This window comes from Neomonachus schauinslandi, chromosome 1, assembly GCF_002201575.2.
Source record: "Neomonachus schauinslandi chromosome 1, ASM220157v2, whole genome shotgun sequence".
In the NCBI taxonomy this organism is placed as follows: Eukaryota; Metazoa; Chordata; class Mammalia; order Carnivora; family Phocidae; genus Neomonachus; species Neomonachus schauinslandi.
This window is the reverse complement of record NC_058403.1, coordinates 132,711,505-132,735,017: the sequence shown is the minus strand read 5'-3', so window position 1 is coordinate 132,735,017 and position 23,513 is coordinate 132,711,505. Positions and strand designations below refer to the sequence as shown.

Here is a 23,513-nt window from a genome sequence, read left to right as displayed (position 1 = left end):
GAGAGAGAGAGAGAGAGAGAGAGAGAGAGAGAGAGAGAGAGAGAGAGAGGCAGGTTCCTTGCAGAGCAGGGAGCCCAACATGGGCCTCAATCCCAGGACCCTGAGATCATGACCTGAGCCAAAGGCAGACGCTTAAGCAACTGAGCCACCCAGGCGCCCTTTTGAAGGCCCTTTCAAGAACCACATAAGTGTAAGCTGTATGTGTATATGTGGGTATGTTTATGTGTGCTGATATAAATATTGGCAGATAAGTAAAAAAGGTTAGGAAAGATACTAAAGTATGTGTGGGGGTGGAGGGATTAGGGTAGGAGGCAATCACCTTTTGCTTTATATACTTATGCACTATTTGTCAACAATTACTTCTTTTGTAACTGTTTAGGTCAAAAAATTTTTTTATTTAAGAGAGGTGGGGAGGGGCAGAGGGAGAAGGAGAGAGAGAATCTCAAGCAGGCTCCACACCCAGCGCAGAGCCCGATGTAGGGCTTGTTCTCATGACCCTGAGATCATGACCTGAGCCAAAATCAAGAGCTGGATGCTTAACCGACTGAGCCACCCAGGAACCCCGGTCAGCAAAATCTTTGAATCAATTTATATATTACAACATGTAAGGACATTTAAAAATTCAGATTTATCATGAGAAACATTATATTACATATAGTAGATATACATTTGCTTAAAAAATTGTTTTCTATTATTTGCATGGCTTTAAAATTATAACTATAATTCACGTGTGGATACAGAAGAAAAATTTACAATACATGTGTGCCTTCAAACATACCTGGAAATCGACAGCTCTTTTATTTGCAAGGTCAGCCTTGTTTCCTGATAAAGCTATTACAATGTTAGGACTGGCTTGCCTCTGAAGTTCTTTAACCCAGTTTTTGGCTCTGGCAAAGGACTCCTGGGAAACAAAAAAACAGCTATTTGGCAAATGCTCAAAAAATGGTTAGGGAGCGTCTCTGTAAGACAAGGCTTTAAAGACTCTTCAGTGTGACTCAGAAAGAAATTCTTAGGACTACTGTATTATTTGAGACACTTTAATCTTTTTTTTTTTTTTTTTAAATCAGCTCTTCTAACTCATAAAAGCTTTGGCATAAATGTCATGATTGGCTATTAGAAAAAAATTCTGAATACCATAACTGTATGTTCAAATTATTTTCATTGTAGAATACATTTCTACTTACCTCATTTGTGATATCATATACAACTATGGCTGCTTGTGCTCCTCTGTAGTACATTGGTGCTAGGCTATGGTATCGTTCTTGACCAGCTGTATCCCATATTTCAAACTTTACTGTTGTGTCATCAAGACACACAGTTTGGGTTAGAAAAGCAGCTGAAAGAAGAAAATGTCTGCTATAAGTTTATCATTTTTACCCTAGTATTTTCATAATATAGAACAACAGCAGGAAACATGATATACTGCATATGCACAGGTAATAGTGGCTTTAGATACTTGCAAGATCTGGGCCTTGAAACCTGATAGACATATATGCTTATGTAAGACCTTCATAGTAAAATCACAGATTCAAAGATTTTTTCTACATTCTTAAAAAGTTTATTGTAATAGTAAAATAGTTTAATAAACATTTCTTAAATTGTTTTACACACTGTAAACTAAAAAATTTTAAATTAAAAACAATTTAGGAAATATATATATATTGATATTCTTGAAAAACTGCATGGGGGTTGGGGGGGAACACACAGAGAAAGGATTGGCATAGCTATAACTATCGTCTACATTGTCAATGCAATGCCCCCTGTTCCATTCTCCTGGTATTTATTGGCATACTCTGGGGATTTAGTCCCAGGCCTATATCACTAAATATTTTTTGTTGTATTATTTTCCCTTCAAAAATAACACTTTAATTTTTATAACTGTTATGATCTCAATCTAGACTTAATGTGTTAAATATACATTCAATATTGACTCCTAGCTGTTTCAATCCTTGTTGTATAGATTTTTTGCATTTGTGCTTTTTCATCAGTTCTTTTCTCAGATTTTAACAAGAAAGTATCCTTTTTTTTTAAGTAATCTCTATGCCAAACATGGGGCTTGAATTCACAAACCCAAGATCAAGAGTCACAAGCTCTGCCAACTAAGCCAGCCAGGCATCCCAAGGAAGTATTATTTTATAGTGATATTTTTGCTTTTAGGGTTAAGAAGTTGCTGTCCAATCTTGCAAATTATGGTATCACTTATTTTCTGAACTGCTTGTTGAGAATAGTATGAAGTAAAATGTCCATTATGATCTTCTTAGTTCTAAGAATAAACACCAAGAAAAACACTGCAATGGATATTTACAAAAAACGAAAAGCCATCAATTTATAAAAAATTGGTTATAATCAAGTGACTTGAACTTTAAAATATCAACTGTTAGAGTAAGTTTCTAAGTATTGCTAGCTGCACTAAAATAAAGATACTTGGGAAAGAGACCTACACATAGCCATTTTTAGCAGCATGCTGACACTTTAGTTCTTTTCCTTCATTAACTGGTAGTTAAGCCCCGGCTGCTCTATCATTCATCATGTTAGTATGCCCCTCCCTTTTACTTTTAGCTGAAGGTGTGATATTCAACTCTTTCTCCCAAACTGGCATGGAATTAAAGTTATAAAAATTTTCTAAAAAAAAAAAAAAATTTTCTAAAACTCTGGGGGCACCTGGGTGGCTCAGTCGGTTAAACGGCTGCCTTCAGCTCAGGTCATGATCCCAGGGTCCTGGGATCGAGCCCCGCATCAGGCTCCTTGCTCAGCAGAGAGCCTGCTTCTCCCTCTCCCTCTGCCTGCCTCTCTGCCTATTTGTGCTCTCTATCTCTCCGTCAAATAAATAAATAAAATCTTTAAAAAAAAAAATTTTTTTTTTTTTTCTAAAACTCTTTCCTCTCACGCAAGAGAATTATGATCCATTTCTGGAAATTGTAGTTTATCTAGTGATGTCAATTTTTCATAAGTGATTCACTAATTAATATCAAATCTGCTGAATAAGCCAAGTCTAATTAGATATTCTTTTACATTAAATATTACATTTATTTTTCAAGGTATTTTTATTTCCATGGTTGATGGCTTTATATTAGCAACTATAACCTTAGTTTTGCAAACATCGTAATTGGAAATGTCTTCATTTTAAGCAGATTCTAATTAATAGTCCTGTGAATTCTCACGTGGCTAGTCATAATTAAAATATATTCTAATTCATCAAACTTTTTCAATACGAAGTTAGCAGAAATATCCATTTTCTTAAATCCTGTATTTATGGTAAAGGATACCAAAAAAGGACTATGTCACTTTTTCAGTCATGAAACGTTCTCCTGCAGAATCAAAAAAATATTCTTAAACACTTTAAGCCTCTAAAACAGTACTTTTTCCATAAAATGAAAAGAAGGAAAAAAAATGGATCACAAAAATACAGGCCATTTCTCAAGTAGTTTGATACAACTTAAAAAAAAAAAATGGATCACAATTTGCATTCAGACTTTGTTTTTTCTATGACCACAAAATACACTGGTAGTAAAAACATTCATTTACACTTACATAAATCAACCTGAGGTTCAGAAACATAACTATTAGTTATGCTGCCTTAAAGGAAATATAATGTGATTCTCAAACACAAAAGATATCACAAAGGCTACCAGTCTTTTTTATAAATGTATGTACAAAAATGACAAATAAAATACAGGCAAAGAAATTTCAACAAATACATTAAAAGAACAAAAGCCATGACCAAGCAGATTCAGAAACACAAAAGCTATCACACCAGCAGGCTTAAAAAGAAAAATCGTGTATTTAAATAAATTACAAAAGGGCATTTGAGGCAATATCCATTCCTAATACACATGTAGGATTCTTTCAAGTTTATCAAGTGTCCATTCTATCTGTAAGCCCGAAATGAGCATTTTGCTAAGCAGTCTCTCTAAATTTCTAGAAACCAAATAAATAAGACTGTCCACTATCACCATTATTTTTTATTATTTCAAATATCCTGAGATAGATTTCTGAAAAGATATTATTTGTAAGAGGAAAGAATGACAAGAAAATCCAAAGGCATCAGCTAAAAAAGTGTAGATAATGAGTTCTTTAAATTGACCAGAACAGATTAAAGTCAACAGCCTTACAACACACTAGCAATAACCAGGTTTTCAGTGTTATGCTGGGAGGAGAATGAATCCCAGTCATATTAACAAAGAACAAGAACAATCAATTCACTCAACTCTTAGAAAGCATCCTTCATCACACCCTATTTTACAGCGCCCACCTCTGTGCAATGAACATTTTCACACTTTTTGTAATCACTGATTTGTATAATCCTTTTCTTCTACACTGGGAGTTTCTTGAGAAATTACTGTTTGTAATTACTGCTGTTGTTCTCCATATGCAACATCTAATAAAAATCCCAGGTCATATATTCAAAACGTTCACTAAATGAAGTTCATAAAAGATATGTGGCACTATTTTGGGGGTATCTTAGATAACATATGAATAGACAAACAGTTCCCAAATGGGAAAAAAATTGACATTTCAAAAGACCTCTACTCAAGTCATTATATAACTAACAATCTCAAACAAAATACCATCAAGATCTTTATAACTTGGTAATACCATAGTTTTGTTCATGTGGTATGATAAACAGAGCATAATGCTGGAGGAGGAGAAAAGGACCAGTATTTAGTGGCCAGGGAATGGGTCTTAGGGTACATCAAAAACACATTAAAACAATTAAAAGTGTTGGAGGGCCACAAGAACAGAAATACTGTCTGTTCCAGGATAATCCTGTATTACAGACATTACATACTGCAAGACCATCATGATTCCTTAACGTTCTCAATGAGTTTTCAAATACTTCTCCCATAAAACTCAGTGAAGTACAGCTGACATCTTCATGACATCCTTAATGCTTCTAAAATTACACTGCTAGTCATTTATAAGGTTATAAAAATAAACTCTGACACTCAAAATATAAACTACTACATCAATACTGTAGCAACATTAACCACCACAAACTTACCTGAATCTGCACAACCACTTTAATTTATCCAAAACGTCTATTTTCTGGCTAAGAACCATCACTTTCTTAGACCTCTTCATTTTCTCTTCACTTCATCACCAGCACTAGCAGTTGGTTTTCTTTTCGGGCCCATATTTCACAAAGAAACAGCTTTTATCACTTCGAGAGAGTTAACTGTGTACGCGACGACAAGTAGAGAAAAACAAAGCTGCGTTGAGATGTGGGTGCTGGCCTGTCTAAATAGGCTCCCTCTTTGAGCTACATGATCAGTTCCTATTGGTAAGGCTGGCAGCAAGCAAGTAACATTTCAGTCTCAGCAAAACTACAAATTAGTGAATCATAGACCTTGCAGTCAGCTGAGAATAGCTGAAAACTGTAAATGTTAAATCTGCAAATATCAAAGGCCTATATTAATGGGTAAGACCTTCATAAATAATAAGAAAGAGACACTGCAATATACGAGACCAGGGGAAAAATATCCAGATCAATAGCATTAACCAAAGGTTAACAACTAAGAAAAAAAAGCTTAATCTAACAACTAAAATGATTCTACAAGAATTAAACAGAAGGGCATAAAAGAGAAAAACCAAGGAACCAATACCACCTAACTTCTTTTTGAATTTGATAAACAAGAATTACTTTATTAGAACTGACCAAAAATCCTATGAGATTATCAGTTTGATTACATAAAAATTTGATTTTGTTTGCAAACATGTATCATCACCCCAAACACAGGGGTGAAGACATTTTAGGAAAATTTCTACAAAGAAAAATAAAATAAAATAAAATTAAAAAAAGGAAAATTCCTACAGTGGATACTAAGAGATTAAATTTTAGTATGTGGGATAGCTCATATAAATCTTAAGAAAAACTTCAAAAGCATAAGCATCAAGGATAAATGTGTAAAGAAAATTTGCAACATAAAAAGACAACATCACTAGTAATAAAGAAAATCATCCTTATAGCAAAAAGTTGAAAAGAAAAAGGCTGTTTTACCTCCTAACTTAGCAAAAAGGAAAAAAAAAAACTTAAAAAGTGTGGCACAAACACACATATTGCTGGTAACACTGTGTAACTGTTTTTGAAAATAATTCTGCCAACACGTAGCAAAACCAGGAAAATGCTCAGAACTCATGGAATCTCCAAGAGATGGTATGGGGAGCAGGAGAGTAGGGAGAACAAACCTTTATGTTCAAATAATTTTTGTATTTAACAATTAGGAACAACCTAAATGTATAAATGAAAAGGTACTGGTGGCTTAGTAGGTATTAAGTAGCAATTAAATAAAAAATGGTTATAAAACGACCGTTTAATTGCCAAAAAGTAAAAAAATATATATAAATATATATTAAGTATATATATGAATTCCTGGTAGAGATATGGTACATCTATGTAAAATCATGACTAGAAAAGCACAGAAGAAACTAAAAACCAGTAGTGTCCTCATAGTAAGATCATGATTCAATGTTCTCCCTTAGGTAAACTTCGAGAAGTAGTGGATTTGTGGCCTTTTAAACTGAAAGGTAAGAATATAATTGCCAGAAAAGAGAAGGGCCTTGGTTCTGGTTCTCAGAAATAGATCATAAAATCCAAGTTAGAGAGACTGTCTGGAAGTGATTTACCGGAGAAGCAAAGGTTTTTAGAGGGAAGGAATTTAATAACTGAGTTCAATGGATCAAACTTCAAGATGAATATCCAATCAGGGAGAAGGATGGCAGGAATTGACCAAGTAGCATGAAGAACCAGGTACCAAAATTATCAGGGTAGAAACTGGCTTTGGGAAATGAGTATCAACAGCAGTAACCTAATATAATGGATTTTCTCAGATGAGCACTGACTTTAGATAAAATTGTACACAAAGAAGAAAATATGGATAGTCTAGAGCTGACAGCAGACAAAATAAAAAACTGTGCCCATTTTTATTTCCTATTAAAATCATATATGCATAGTGAGGAATACCCAAGTTGACTATAGCAGCAAAAACCATGTAATTCAAGGAAAGAGTTACATTTCAATTAATGTGAGAAAGAGAAGGGTGATAAAAAAGATTAGCAGAGAAGAAAGCATACACAGTGACTGAACTCCCCCAAAAAATACTCCAAAAAGCAAATTTATCTTATGAGATGATCTGTAAAATACTAATCGCGTAGGATTCATTCTTAAAATTGATGAGCATCTGATAAGAGATTGATATCCAGAATATATAAAGAAATCCTACAACTCAGCAACATGAAAAATTTAACAGACATTTGTCCAAAGAAGACATACAAATGAGCAAGAAGCAAAGATGTTTAACATCACTAATCTGTGGGAAAATGAAAATACCACAATGATATACCACTTCACACCCATTAGGACAGCTATTAACAAAACAACAGAAATCAAGAGTTGGCAAGGATATGGAGAAATTGGAACCCTTGTGCACTGATGGGAATATAAAATGATGTACTGCTATGGAAAATGGTACAGAGATTCTGGAAAAATATTAAACAGAATCACCAGATGACACAGCAATTCCACTTCTGATATACACCCAAAAGAATGTTCAGAGCAGCATTACAAGAGCCAGGAGGTGGAAGAAACCTAAGAATCCACAAAGAAGTATCAATGAAAGATAAGCAAAATGTGCTATTATACATGTGATAGAACATTATTCTTCCTTAAAAAGGAAATTTTGACACATTAGAATATAGATGAACCTTGATGACATGCTAAGTGAAATAAGCCAATCACAAAAAAGATACACAGTATAATTTCCCTTATAGGAGATTGCTAGAGCAGTGAAATTCACAGATGGAAAGTGGAATGGTATTTGCTATGGGCAGGGGTGGGGAAGAATGGCTATTTTTTAATAAGTAGAGCTTCAGGTGGGGGAAGATGAAAAAGTTCTGAAGACAAGGAGTGCTGATGGCTGCACAAGGTTCATGTACTTAACGCAACAGAACTGTACCCTTAAAAGATGCTTAAATTGTAAATTTTATATTATGAATATTTTACAACAGAAACCATTTAGCAACATCTAAAGGTAACTCTTGCCAAGTGACCTGCAATCTTGGAAAATATTAAAGGACACCTGACTATCTATCCTAAGGGAATCCACTAACCAGGACATAAACTAGTCACACCTCAACTGTTGAACATTATACTAGTATTTCTGATACTAAACTAATGCACATTCTTTTAAAATTAGCCTTGAAGAGTTTGAGTTTAGTTAGTATTAAGTTTGTGCCCCAAACCTAAACACCCTACAATGAACTGATAAAACCAGGATTTGAAACTTAAGGCTAAGAACCTGTGCTTGCCCCACCAAGGGCCCAAACCTTTTAAAATCTTTACTCAACAGACTGGATTTATATAACAAGAATGCATCAAATAATAAATTGGAAGCAGAATGAACACATTACAAAGAGGAAAGGCGAAGAAATGGGAGAAAGGGGAGAGGTTGTTAGAAGTTATTAAATAGTATCAGTTATGAGATGATCTCCAAAGAACAGAAACAGAAAAAGTTAATGAAATTAACTTAGACACTGTATCTGTGGACAATAGATATTTTATTAAATAGTTTAAATAGTACTTTACTAAATTCTCATAATATGCAAGGAAAAGATGACTTCTGGTTTCTGATTCTGCATGTATGGAGCTTAGAAGTCACCACCCTACCCTAACGTGTAAAAAGATGAACAAACTGAAAAATCGACAACTCTTCTTAGATCTGTAAGAAAAGTGAGGTCACAGGGCAATCTACTTGTCCTAAAATTGGACAGAAAGGTGGATACAGTAAGGACACAGATCAGAAGACTGAGGAAACCAGCTCAGGTACAAAAACCTGAGCTGTAATTGACAAATTGCTGGAAATTAGGTGCAGACAAGTCAAAAACTCTAGAGGGGGCAAAAACAAACAATTCAGACTACATCAAATAAAGCTTTTGTACTGCAAAGGAAATCATCAACAAAATGAAAAGGCAACCTGCTGAATGGGAGAAAATATTTGCAAATGATATATCCAATGAGTGGTTAATATCCGAAATACATGAAGAACTCCTACAACTCAACACCCAAACAATCCAATTAAAAAATGGACAGAGGGCCTAAATATGTTTTTCCCAAGAAGACATACAGATGGCTAACGGATACATGAAAAGATGCTGGACATCACTAATCATCAAGGAAATGCAATTCAAAACCACAATGAGGTATCACCTCACACAGTCAGAATGGCTAGTTAAGAAACAAGAAATAACAAGTGTTGGCGAGGATGTGGGGAAAGGGCAACCCTAGTGCACTGTTGGTGGGAATGTAAACTGGTACAGACACTACAGAAAACATTAAACATTAAACAAAATTTAAAAATATTAAAAATAGTAATACACGATCCAGTAATCCCACCTCTGGATATTTACCTGAAGAAAATGAAAATGCTTATTCGAAAAGGGGAAAGCTTGTCCCCTCGCCCCTTCTCTTTAGTGATACACCTTCTCAGCTGGGTTCAAGAACCCAGCACTCAATGCTTCCTAGACAGAACCTCCCAGATCTTTAAAGCATTACTGGCCTTGAAAATGACTCTTTAATGTTTAGCAATAAACCGATCCACTAAGTCAGCTTAAAAGTGTTAATATCTGAGAATTTTCAACATAGGAATGGAAAAGGACAAGTTAAAGAAGGGAGAAGAGGGGCACCTGGGTGGCTCAGTTGGTTAAGCGTCTGTCTTCAGCTCAGGTCATGATCTCAGGGTCCTGGGATCAAGCCCCATGTCAGGCTCCCCGCTCAGCCGGAGGCCTGCTTCTCCGTCTCCCTCTGCCTGCTGCTCCCCTGCTTGTTCTCTCTCTCAAATAAATAAATAGATTCTTAAAAAAAAAAAAGAGAGAGAAAGAAGGGAGAAGAGACAACGAAGACTTTAACTCCCAGAGTAACACTTACAGGAAACCTATAATCCCAGAATATAATTATTTAAGCCAAGCAATGCCTGAAGAAACTGGAAGTATCTCCAAGGGAGGAAAAAAGTGATGAAAAGACTGGAATCCTTTTGATCCTACCACCATTCGATAATATTATTTTTGGCTTAATAACCACATCTAGAAATTGATCTTACAGAATTTAAGTCCAGAGTGGAAAAAAATTCCGAGAAAATATCCACTATCAGATGATTACCTAAAACAGCAAACAAAAATGCAAACATTAAGGGCGCCTGGGTGGCTCAGTCGTTAAGCGTCTGCCTTCGGCTCAGGTCATGATCTCAGGGTCCTGGGATTGAGTCCCACATCGGGCTCCCTGCTCGGCGGGAAGCCTGCTTCTCCCTCCCCCACTCCCCCTGCTTGTGTTCCCTCTCTCTCTGTCAAATAAATAAATAAAATCTTAAAAAAAAAAAAAATGCAAACATTAAATGTCCAACAGTAAGAGTACAGTTAAAGAATGTGAGATTACCAGTTACTAAAATAAATACGAGCACAACAGAGATATTGAAAAATTACCATTAATAAATGAAATGGAATATAATAGCATGATTATTACAAATAAATTCACAGAATGAAGTTATAGTTAACAGAGAAAGGAAACACAATGGACTAAAAATATAAGATTCCTGATCTCACTCATAATAGAAAAAGTACAATAAAAAATGCAGAATGGTAAAATCTAAAGTCCCTGAGATAGTAAAGTAGGTAACAGGCATTCTGTACACTGTTGTTGAAGGGCTGTCTGGAAAATTTTGCCAGATATACAAATGTATGTAACCTCTGACAAAGACAATCAACTTCTAGAAATTTATATAATAGAAATACTTGGGATATATGAGAAGTGACTATGAATTATTCACTGCACTACTGTTAACAGCCAAAAATATAAAACAGTGTGCAAATTCAAAACTAAAGAACCAGTTTAAATATACATCGATATGATCCATGCAATGAAATACTGCTACAGCCAAGAAAAATGAAGATGCCCTTCCTAAAATGATATGGACAGATCTTTGACAGATTTTGTTTTCCAAGATGGCTTAACAAGATTCCTATACCACATTCTTCTTTCATGACACCTACACTCCTTTGAATCTGTGTGAGCCTGTGACTAGAACATAATTGATGCTATCTACTTGACTGCTTGGGCTAGGTCATGAAAGGTCATCCAGCTTCACCTGGTACTTTTTGGGACACTCATTCTTGAACCCAGCCATCATGCTGTGAGAATACCCAAGCCAGGTGGCAAGGATCACATGTAGGTGTTCTGGCTGAGGCCCCAACCAATAGCCAGCAGCAGTTGAGATGATTCCAGCCCCAGCACTGACAGCAACCCATGGGAGATCAGAAAGCCACCTACAAAGCCCACTCAACTTCCAGAACCATCAGAGGATAAAATGGTATTGCTCTAAATCATGAAGTTCGTGGTCATTTGTTTCTGAGCAGTAAATAACTGGAACAGTATTAAAGTAAAAAAATGATACATTATAGTGGCCCTGATGTTTCAAATTCCACAGGGGAGAGAATATATAGATTTAAAGTAACAGTAACCTCCCAAGGATATATAACATTGTCTCTGGGGAAAAGAACTGAGTGGGGTAGGAGAATATAGCAGAGAGTTTTCAGTGTAATATCATATAGCCATGGTAAGGTCCATATGAAACTTGTAAAAATGCTGAGAAATGCTAAATGTGCCCAATAATTATATAGTGACTTGAGTCCCATATCAACAGATTATCCTCTTCTGAGTCCAAAAGCACCTGCTATCTTCAACGATGGAAACCAAGGATAACTGGTTCCTTATCCTGCTTCTATTCTTCCACATCTACATATTACCTTGAAAAGAGGGTGAATGCTGTTCATCAACACTTACTTCAAATATTATGTTCTATAAAAGTAGTAAAACACGAAACATAATTCCTTATTTCCAAAATCCAATATGCAACTTCGGTAGCACTCACTCTCATCTCGAGGAATTTAATAATTTGTTTGCTAGAATTCATATTTATATCAAGATAGCCAATGATCAAAATCCCAAAACCTCTGGAATTACTCCTATTGCTTTTCTCACTCTTCCACCTTCTTATTCTCCTCCACCAAGAGGCCTGTAATAAAAAGCTCTTTATGATTACTCCAAAATATGTTATCTAATAAATTCAGCATGCACCACAAAACTGCATATAAGTAACATCAGATTATTATGGTGTAAGACACAAAAGAGGAAAAGGAACATTTTTCAACAACAAAACTTCCTATATTTTTATCAAGTCAGAATTCTTATTCTATTAAAAGCAAATTTTAAAAAAGCTTCCCACCGCACCACACCCAATCATCATCCAAACAAGTATCGTTTATGGGTCCCTGGTGTCTACAAAAGGTCAATTATCCACAAACCTTAAAATGTTCAGAACAGAGTCAACAACAGAAAGGTAGCAAAAACAGACTGAATGCAGCCAAAATAGATGTCATAAAGTCCAAGCATCAAAGCTTATGAAAACTTACAGAATTTTTCAGTATGTAACTGAGAACACACTTCCTTTATATATACATATACATCCCCTTTTGGGATATATATAATAAATAAAACAGGAAGATCAATTGGAAATTTAGGCTTAATTTAAATAATGGTACGTAATACCATTTTTCATACCTTATGTGTACTCAATCTGTCTCCCATCCTAAACCCTAAGGTCATCTTTGACTTCTAGTACTTAGCACAGTGTTAGGAGCTTGGTAAATTTGTTGAGTAAATGGATTTAAAGACGTTTCACAATCTTACTTCCCAGTATGTGACAGAATAAAAGCAGCAAATTAGTCATTCAATAGAGACTGTTCACTATAGTTAGAGCTAACTGGCGAAAATCATCCTACCAAACAGCTTTGAACACTTCAGCAGCACCAGAGGACAATCAATGAATTAAGTAAGACAGGACAAAAACTGATGTCCAAAATCCCAAATTATGACATAAATTTTAAGAGAAAAAGATTAAATTGTATTGACTGTATTGTTTAATGTGAAGGAGAGTACACAGTTTAAAAGAAAGTTAGCCCTAGGGGCACCTGGGTGGCTCAGTCATTAAGTACCTGCCTTCAGCTCAGGTCACGATCCCAGGGTGCTGGGATCAAGTCCCGCATCAGGCTCCCTGCAGGAGCCTGCTTCTCCCTCTCCCATTCCGCCTGCTTGTGTTCCCTCTCTCGCTGTGTCTCTGTCAAATAAATAAATAAAATCTTCAAAAAAAATTTTAAAAAAGTAAGTTAGCTCTAGAAGAACCCTTATCTAGTTCAATCCTCTCATTTTACAAACAGGGCTCACATAAGTGTTCAAAAAAGGGTGCCACGGGGCACCTGGGTGGCTCAGTCGTTAGGCGTCTGCCTTTGGCTTGGGTCATGACACCAGGGTCCTGGGATCGAGCCCCATGTCGGGCTCCCTGCTCGGAGGGAAGCCTATTTCTCCCTCTCCCACTCCCCCTGCTTATGTTCCTGCTCTAGCTATCTCTGTCAGATAAATAAATAAAATCTTAAAAAAAAAATTTAAAAAGAAAAAACAAAGGAAAAAAAACAAAGAAGGGTGCCAGGATTAGAAACAAGACTCCTAATTACAAGCAATATTTAAGTAGTCATGGGTAACATTTTAAACTAGGGTACTGGAGAATAATTGATGTTTAGACTATTAAAAATTCACTTTTTAGGGCATAACTGGTACAAACTGATATAAAGTAGCAAATCTCTACCAATTTCTCAGACTAATACAACCTATCTCAAATAGTAACTGAATACATACTTTCTAGAAGGAAAGAGTATTATGCATAACAATATTCTTCCACTTGAAACCAATGCTTAAGTTCCACAAATTTTAATTCTCACTGTATTAGAAAGAACAATGAACATTTCAAGCATCATTTTCCTCATCAATCAAAAACCATGTGCTAATGGTCTGTCTTTAGGTCTTCTGTTCTCTCTGAAAAGTATTTTTAATTGAGGGGCGCCTGGGTAGCTTAGTCAGTCAAACGTCCAACTCTTGATTTCTGGGTTGTGAGATGGAGTCCCACATGGGGGCTCCATGCTTAAGATTAAGATTCTCTCCCTCTCCCTCTGCACCACCCCTTGCTTGCACGTGCTCTCCCTTTAAAAAAAAAAAAAAAAAAAAAAAAAAGCACTTTTAATTGAGAGCAATGTGTAGATGAAAAAAGATAAAGGCAATAAATGCACAGATTACAATTACAGATCTTCCCTGATTCATGATGGGGTTATTCCCAATAAACCCATCATCAAGTTGAAAATATAGTAAAAGTCAAAAATACACCTAACCGGGACGCCTGGGTGGCTCAGTCGGTTAAGCACCTGTCCTCGGCTCGAGTCATGATCCCAGGGTTCTGGGATCAAGTCCCCCATCGAAGGAGCCTGCTTCTCCTTCTGCCTGCCTTTGTCTCTCTCTCTCTGATAAATAAATAAAATCTTAAATAAAAAATTAAAAAAGAAATACACCTAACCTACCTTAGTTTAAATGTGCTCAGAACATTTATGTTAACCTACAGTTGGGCAAAATCATCTAACACAAAGACTATTTTATAATAAAGTGTTGAACAGAATATCTCATGTAATTTCTTGAATACTGTACTAAATATGAAAAATGAAATGGCTGTTACTGGTACAGAATGGTTGTGTTTCAGTTATTTACCCTGTGATCATGTGGCTGACTGGAAGCTAGGACTCACTGCTACTGCCAAGCATCCCAACAGTATTGTATTGAATATTGCCAGCCTGGGAGAATATCAAAATTCAAAGTATAGATTCTACTGTCTGTATTGCTTTCATACCATCATGAATTTGAAAAATCTTAAGTAGAACCACTGTAAACTGGGGGTCATCTATATACAGACTGGTCTTTCTGAAGGCAAACAAGTGAAGGGCAACAGTAGAAAGCTTACTACTACAGGAAGAACATGACTTATTCAGATTCAAATTTTCTGACTGGCTTTTCTTTCTCAGTTTAGGAAGCAAGTTTAATATCCGAATACATTTAGTATTCTATTTAACAGTGTAATTTCTCCCTCTGAGAAAATTTCCACAAATAGTTTATGTGGGTGGCATGAATTTAATGTAATATACATGACTAACCACTTCTGTGAAAACCAATAAATGGAGGGAGAAAATTAGTAAGAATTTACCATGTAGAATTTTAAAAAACATAGTTGTAAATGCTCATACTATCTACTTGAATGAATCTGCAAAAACTTCATTTTTGGAAGGCTCAAATTTAGTATAAGTATTTGCTTATAAGGTTTTTAAAATCTTTGGTTAAGCATCTGCCTTCAGCTCAGGTCATGACTCCAGAGTCCTGGGATGGAGTCCCACATCGGGCTCCTTGCTCAGCAGGGAGCCTGCTTCTCCCTCTGCCTGCTGCTCCCCCTGCTTGTGTTCGTGTGCTCTCTTTGACAAATAAATAAAACCTTTAAAATTTTTTTTATTTGTTCCTGTAATTTTCAATGAGAAGGTTTATCTTCCAATAAAAGAAAATCTAAACATGAAGTTTTTTTTTTAAATTGTCAAATCCTAAATCAAATGCCATGCACTAGATGGAATAGTCATGATTCCAAAATAAATGCCATGTTGTGACAATGGAACAGTGACAAAAATGACTCAGCAAAAAGTAATGGTGGTGATGGCAGTGGTAGCAGCTAACATTTAATAAGCATTTTACTCTATGCTAGGCACTGTAGCCAAGAAATTTATATGTACTTTCATTTAATCCTCACCAAAAACTTTTTCAAGTTAGGTACCATTATTTCCATTTCTGTAAGAGAAAAATAAAGCTGAGTATGAGTTGCTTAAGATCATGCAGCTGGTATGTGCTATGTGCTGGAACTAAAATTAAAAAAGGCACTTGTTTCTCTAACATAGAGTATAATCAGTCCTTGATTACTTGTGTCACTAAGGGGGAACAGCATTGGTACAGATAACTGAAAACTACAGATACTCTAAGTTCCTTAGCAGAGACAGGGCAGAGTAACCTTGATGGGACAGAGAAGGGGCCATATTCTCTTAAAGGGCCTAACAGGTTAACAGATTTGTGGGAAGGGGTTTCCATACAAACACATACAATTAATATATGATGTAACCAGGACAAAATACTTGTAATCTTCAAACTGGAGCAGTTGGATAAACCACTTATTTTTAGAAATCCTACCCAAACTACAGTTAAAAAAAAAAAAAAGCAATTATTCCAAGAACCTTAGTGTCAAAGTAATATTGACTACTCAGAACACAAAAAGCGGTGGTTCTCAAACCTCAGCATATTATCAGAATCACCTGGAAGACTTGTTAAAATTTAAGATTATTGGTTCCACTTCAGTGTTTTGATTGAATATTGGATATAGGAATTTGCACTTTTAACAAATTCCTAGGTAATGCAGATGCTCCTGAACAGGGAGCATTCTGAGAACCACTGCTCTAAACCAAAGCTCAAAAATTACAATACCTGCAAGAATGCTGTTAATGTTCTCATGTATAGTTCTATAACCTAAACCATATGTCTGACATTCCTTTGATGATCAGTGCATACAAAATTAAACTGAGGTATAGAACATTTATCTTTCAAAAGAAAAAAAGTTGAATGACTGCATCTTATTTCATTGCATACTCTAATGTTGCTCTGACTTACACTGAAGATGTACTTGTTTATAAATAGTACTTAAATGTGTTTAAAAACAAATATTGGTTTTTTTTACAAGAGTAACTCACTTGAAATCTTTAAAGTCTTTACTCAAGGTGTTAAGTGAAAGATGGCCAGCCCCATCCAACAAATATTTACTGAGGCAATACTAAGCCTCCAGATGAGAGAGCAGGAAGAAAGACAACCACCTGAGCCTTAATATTCCTTGCTAACCTTCTGGGCTTGTCTTAATAAGAACATAAAATGTCATGCAGACTTTAAACCCCTACAAATAAGCTAGAACTCCCCAAAGTGCTAAACCCACCATCTAACTACCTAACCTCATTGTGAGTGTTACAGGGTCAAGGGGCAATTGTATAGGATACTGTGAGACAACATGGATTCTTAAATCAAGCTATCATGTTTAGGAAGAAACACATAAACTACCCTGATATTCCTGATGAATGTAAGGTTCTAGAATACACACAAATTCAAGAGTACAGCATATGATTCCCACATTAAAACACAATCAGATGAAAATTTTAGTTGGAACTCTTCAGACCATAATGATTGTTAGATATAAACAATCAAAAACTAAAGCACAGATAAAATGCAAAACATTTGGCCAGGTTCATTTGTTAGGTAAGTCTTACCACACATCAGCCAAAACCAAAATACATATTTCTTACAAGTTATGGACCTGTGGTGTTCATTATTAAATAGCTCAAACCTTGAAATCCTTAAGTACTTAAATAGAATACTACTATAGATCCTAAGGGTGAAGAGCTGTTAGCAAAGAGCATAAAAGAACAGTACTCACTATAAAAACATTAAATCACTGTCTTACACCTTAACCTTACACAATGTTTTATGTCTCAAAACAAAAACAAAAACCAGTGCTCACAGCTGTAATCATAATGGTACTATCATACCTCCTCAAGATATTACTATGTAGTCAAGGTAGTTAGAAAGTGTCCAACAACCACAGACACAGAAATTTGGATATAAGTTCCTTTTAAAGTTGGTTTTAAAAGCAAGATCTGACCTGTACAAGTAGAAAATATTAAGGAAGCTTAACAAGGAGGAACAAAAAACTTGAAAAATTCATTTATGAAATGTAAATAATCTAATTTGTATCGAATGGAAATGTAGATTTTATATATGCATACACACGTATCAGAAAATATGTATATTTATGACTTATTGATACAGGGTTATATTTTTCTTGTAAATGCCCTGCTTGAAATGTCATTAAGAAAAAATACATTTGGATGACAACATCCAAAAAATAAAAAATAAAAAAAAATACAATCACCCAGATAATAGCACCATATAAAGAAAGAAAGAAAGAAAGAAAGAAAGATTCTAGTCTTAAGCTTCTGAGGCTCCTGCAGTTTCCCAGGAATTAAGTTCTTTACTATAGTATGTCAGTGTTTTTGTTATTTTAGTATGTACTGTGAAAAGGGGGAGGGTGGCATATATCAAGTCTATCTGGCCCAAGTATTTATAGCCTCAAATGCATATGTACTTTGGGAAATGCTGCCACTGACAACCACCTGAGAAGATTACCTTGAGGTAATATTTCATTACTAAACCAGACATGTGTATTAACAAAGAAACCACAAAGAACATACATTGTTCATTAGATTTCTAACTCAAAAGCTCCATACCATGGACTACATTTTTGATGATCATTATAAAAACACAAAACACTAGGGGTGCTCACTAGCACGGGTGGCTCAGTCAGTTGAGCAGCTGACTCGATTTCAGCTCAGGTCATGATCTCAGGGTCCTGGGATTGAGCCCCGTGATGGGCCCCGTGATGCGCTCCATACTCAGTGGGGAGTCTGCTTGAGGATTCTCTCCTCCTCCCTCTGCCCCTACCCACCCCCACCACCATGCGTGCACGCTCTCTCAATAAATAAATCTTCAAAAAACCCCCACTAAAACAGTATTAACACTGTGTACCTTGATAGATATCCAAATAAAAGAGGTTGACAATCACCACTATACTTCTGAGTATATTAAAGTGGAAATACCACCTATGTAGTTTACTTCCTGTATGCAGGGAAAAGCCAGGAGGTAGTACGGTTTTACAAACTATTTTATTGGAAGGGTCTGAACTATGAATAAGATTCTTGTGTACTTGAGAACATACACTAAATGCACGACGTAAAGTTACACTTCTAAAAGATCTGAAGTTGCTACCTGTCAGTGAGTATCAGTCTTACGTATTACAAAAGTTTGACTTTTTATATGTATGAGGTCAAACTATATTTATGTATACCTTTAAAAATATAGTACTGCTTAATTACACACCCCTTGCAAAATACTGTGATCTTAAAGCTGTTTCCTCTGGTATTACCCAATTCAAAAGCTTCATTTGACAGATGAAACTGAGGCCCCTGAAGAGCCTGTTTTGCCCCACTGCTATATAGTTGTGAATTTCTTTGATTAAATTCAATTATCAAATTTCCTGTCTTCTGTCTGTAATACTGCACTATTAGTTGTCACCTCTTTGTTCTGCCTCTTACCTTCCCCTCATTTCATCTCTACCACAACCACTATATTCAGTGCTTACTCTACCTCTTAACCCCTCTTTCACCTTTCTCTCCAGGTCCCATTTCCCTTTTATGTCCCTCTTCATTGATCATTGACTTTCTCTCTTCCTTCACCCTAGGAGCATTCTTAAACAAGTTTAATAAAATTTAATTAATTTTACTAATCAGTGTAATTTACAAATAGTCCAGTTATTTAGAATTAGAATTTTAAAGTTAACTTTTATTATTTACTTTTACTATTTTCATTACTCATTCTAAAGGCCGTATAATTGAGCTAAAACATGTATTAATTTGAAGAAGCCTCTTATTATCAAGGAACAGATATCAGATCACATCTAAATACTTGGGACGCTGACTCTGTTCATGCTTGCATCTGTATTCCAGCTTTTACACAACCGTCTTGGGGATAACCAGGAAATCAAAATGTAGGAAGATACTATCTAAACAAAAATCAAGGTAAGTTTTAAAGCTTGAAGTCTGCTGAACAGTTTTCTTCACTGTGCGACCTATTTACGTATTCATCATCAAACAACTGGAACTGCAAAACTTTTGCCAATGTATAATTCAATTAAATGAAGGGAAAAAAGAAAATCTCACCCCCTATGGTACTCTCTTGAAATTCATGAAATTGGCCCTTCACAAAACGAAGCACTAGGCTTGATTTGCCAACAGCAGACTCTCCAAGAAGTACTAGTTTGAACTGGCATATTTTATTTCCAGTATTTGGCCCGTTGGGTCTTGTTGCTCCTCGATTAGCCATGTCCAAATTTGAAAGAAGTCCCTAAATTCAGTCTCTTAAATGAACTTCCAGGTTGCAAGGTGTCAATTTTTTTCTTTCTGGATGTAGAGAAACCTGTAAAGAAACAGATACTGTAATTTTCAGAGTTTTAAAAAAATTTTAAAGCTAATCTTTATTAAAGACTTGAACTTTGTGCCAGATAGTTAAGTACTTAACATAGTCACTCAACAATCCTATAGATACTACAATCCTTAAAAATGAGGAAACAGGCACAGAGAGGTTAAGTAACTTGATTGAGGTCACACAGTTACTGTGACAGAGCTGTGACAGAGCCACAACAGAGTTGCATTTCAAACCTAGTCAACCTGAGAAGTGACTCCAGAGTTTAGGTTCTGGAGCCAGACTAGCTGGATTAAAATAGTTTTGGGGAAAATGAAGTTCATAAATGGAAAGTTCTTACAAAAGATCCTAGAACACAGTAAGTACTCAATAAATGTTGGCTATTATTTTTTTAAAGATTTTATTTATTTATTTGACAGAGAGAGACACAGCGAGAAAGGGAACACAAGCAGGGGGAGTGGGAGAGTGAGAAGCAGGCTTCAAGCGAAGCAGGGAGCCTGATGCAGTGCTTGATCCCAGGACCCTGGGATCATGATCCTGGAATCATGACCCAAGCTGAAGGCAGACACTTAACAGAGCCACCCAGGTGCCCTTAAATGTTGGCTATTATTATGTGAAGGCCCCTGTTATATTGTACATTTTTTTGTTTAACTAATGGTAATTCTGGAGCAACAAGTAGTTTAAGGCTCTCAGGTTTGCGTGTCTAGTGGCTAAAAGACTTAAAACTGTTTCATCATGTGCTCAAGTACATTATACGTGGAAGTGTTAACAGTGGTTCTCTATGTGGTAAGCTAATATTAGTGTCTTATTTACTTACACTTTTCTGTAGTTTTGGGCCTAATAATTAACTATGTCACTATTTTCTATTTAACACATCTAGAAAAACCTAGCCTAAATGGCAACTTCTCTTTATCATCTAATGCTAATTTCCAATCTCAAAGGAATGAGGGAACATTAAAGGACTCTTTTCCAATCTACTCACAAATCACAATGGTTTTCTCCCATTTTAGCTAAAATCTGATCATGTGCTAATTAAACCTGACGATTCCCTCCTTAAAATCACTGTTATATTTCATTTAGGTACCTCACATAAGAAATTTGCCTTCCCCATGAAATGAGTTTACATAAGGATCCCTTTGGACAGTGAATTCATTAATAAATATCCAAGAGACCTTACATCTGAGACAATAAAAATCACCACTGACTTATCTAAACAGCAGCTTTGCAGAGTTCTTTTAGTAATGCATACTGAACTATTTACACATGAAATGAAATGTCTGAGTTGCTTCCAAACAGTAGGGATGTAAATAAAACATGACTGGCCATAAAATAATTTAAAGCAGGTGATGGGTTCATCTTACTATTCTCCCTACTTCTGTATATTTAAAATTTTTTCTGTAATAAAAAAATGCTCCAATCCTCACATTGATACCCCCCCTCCAAAAAAAAAAAAACCATACCAGATTTGGGATCTAATCCTGGCTGGCTATACCAAAGTCTCCATTTCCAAAATACCTAACTTACATAGCTGCTGGAGAATTAGATGAGAGAATATATGTAAAAAAAAAAAATCTATAATACAGGGACCAACACATAAGAGGGATTGAAAATTGGCAATTAAAGTGGGCCTTTATGACCAAATATCAACAGAACATCATGCAGACTGAACATGCACCAACACACCTTCAGATATTTCAATACCGACTGAAACACTTCCCAACTGTCTACCTCCAAAACAGCAAATTGAAATACTTGTCAAGGACAACAGGCTCCAAATTTCCATGGTCCAAATTTCAGGGAAAACATGAGATTCCCATAAAAAAAATTATGATTTTAGCTTTGCCTTTTAGGGGTTAAAATTGTTGGACTATAACTCCCTCCAACATTCTCTAGCAGAAATTTAATTATAAAGATATAGTCAGCATAACATTAAGGTTAAAAATCATGTGCATTCATTTGTATCCACTACTGAAACTTTTATTTTGCAAAACAAAAATTTTGCATAAAATGCTTTTAAAATCTTTTGAGAATAAGTGGTACTCTATAAAGGTCTCTAGGTGCTCTTTAATGAAAACAGTATTAATAACAGCAGTAACATTTACCACACACTTATTATGTGCCAACCACTATTCCATGAATTTTGCTTACAGCAACCCTATGAACTCATATTATTATCCCAATTTTACGTTAAAAATAAAGTTTCTGAGCTCTCCTGAATTATCATAGTGTTGTGCGTGTTTTTTTTTCTAACTAGTTATGCGAAAGGCAACTGATTTCACACTGACAAAAAACCAAATTTGTGAATTATGACGTTCAGAGTTTACAGTCTGAAAGTCTCAGGAGGGTAACCAGCTTCTAAGGGAAGAGAACAGCAGGACAGGGTTAATAAGGTCTCTCTCTACCCACTGTGCGTGTTCGGCGGCCTAGCTGTCTTGAGTTCTTTAAAGCTGCGATTCATCACCTTTCATAGATGAGACAGTCCCTAAGCAGACTATGTCGGACGAGCCTCCTCCTCCCTCCATTACCGGTCTTTGGAAGTCGAAGACTGGCGGAGCTCCCCAAATTCACACCTGCTGTAGGCCCCAGTTCCTCCTTGGAGAGCACCTGAATTAACTGGTACCAAACTCTGGATGGCCTGAACAAGGAGGACCCGCCAGGCCCCCTGGCCATCTTTCCCATCCTGCTTCCCTGAACCCAGCCTGCCTTCGGCGGGGACCACCCCCTCCAGGACTGCCAGGACAGGGGCCAGACGGAACCGCGGCCTCCAGCACTCTCTCACGGCGCCATCTTGAGAAGGGAAAAGGGTGACACCCGTCGCTCCCTCAGCCAGTCCGCAAATCCCGATCCCCAGAGCTCTCTGAGGAATGAATCACCAGGGCCGGCAGGACGAAACGCCCAGCTCGATAGCTCTGGTCCTGGACACTGGCGCCGGGTGAAGCAGAATGGGCGGGGGACTCAGCGCCGGCAGGGCCGCGGACAGACTGAGGACAGTGTATAACCTGGGGTCCCGGCTGCTCTAGGCAGGGGAGGGACGGTTTGGTTACCTGAGACCGTAGCACGCGGACCCGCAGGGCTGAAGCCTCCCGGCAGCAGGTCCCAGGCGTAGCCCGAGAAGACGCTGAGGCTGTGGCTGTGGCTTAGACGGCGGCGGCGCGTCGCCTCCTCAGGCCGCTCCCCTCAGACTGGACCGTGCGGGGATCGTGCCGTGGTGCCGCCCCCGTCCGGCTCCGTCTCCGCCTCTCTCCGCTCCGCCTTCCTCTTTCCTTTCTCCTCCTTCGCCGCCGCCGGCGCTCGAGTTCCGACTAATTCTTCTCCTCCTCCCTCCTCTGCCTCCTCCCCTCAGGCCAGCCGCCGGCTCCGTCGCGAACCAAAACACAAACACTCAAGTCCCAGCGCGGGAGCCACTTCCGCCGCCCGGCGCCGGCCTCGCCGCCACGTCGCTGCACTTAGCGAATTACGCCCCTTCGTCACTTCCGCGGTCTCCAGT

The 23,513-nt window shown here is 36.9% G+C and overlaps 1 protein-coding gene across 2 annotated transcripts in view; it reads right to left on the bottom strand.

Moving 5' to 3' along the window:
* Window positions 1-23,513, bottom strand: part of RAB5A (RAB5A, member RAS oncogene family) — a 30,778-nt gene extending 7,265 nt beyond the window's left edge. The window contains exons 1-4 of one of the 2 annotated variants that reach the window (XM_021678913.1): window positions 23,071-23,513; window positions 19,765-20,020; window positions 1,185-1,336; window positions 779-901 (exon numbers count right to left, since the gene is read on the bottom strand). In XM_021678913.1, coding sequence (XP_021534588.1) covers window positions 779-901; window positions 1,185-1,336; window positions 19,765-19,927 — 438 coding nt within the window. In that variant the 5' untranslated portion in view covers window positions 19,928-20,020; window positions 23,071-23,513. Of the gene's footprint in view, window positions 1-778; window positions 902-1,184; window positions 1,337-19,764; window positions 20,021-20,271; window positions 20,282-23,070 lie in introns of those variants that run through there. The other variant, XM_044920564.1, reaches the window with a different exon arrangement.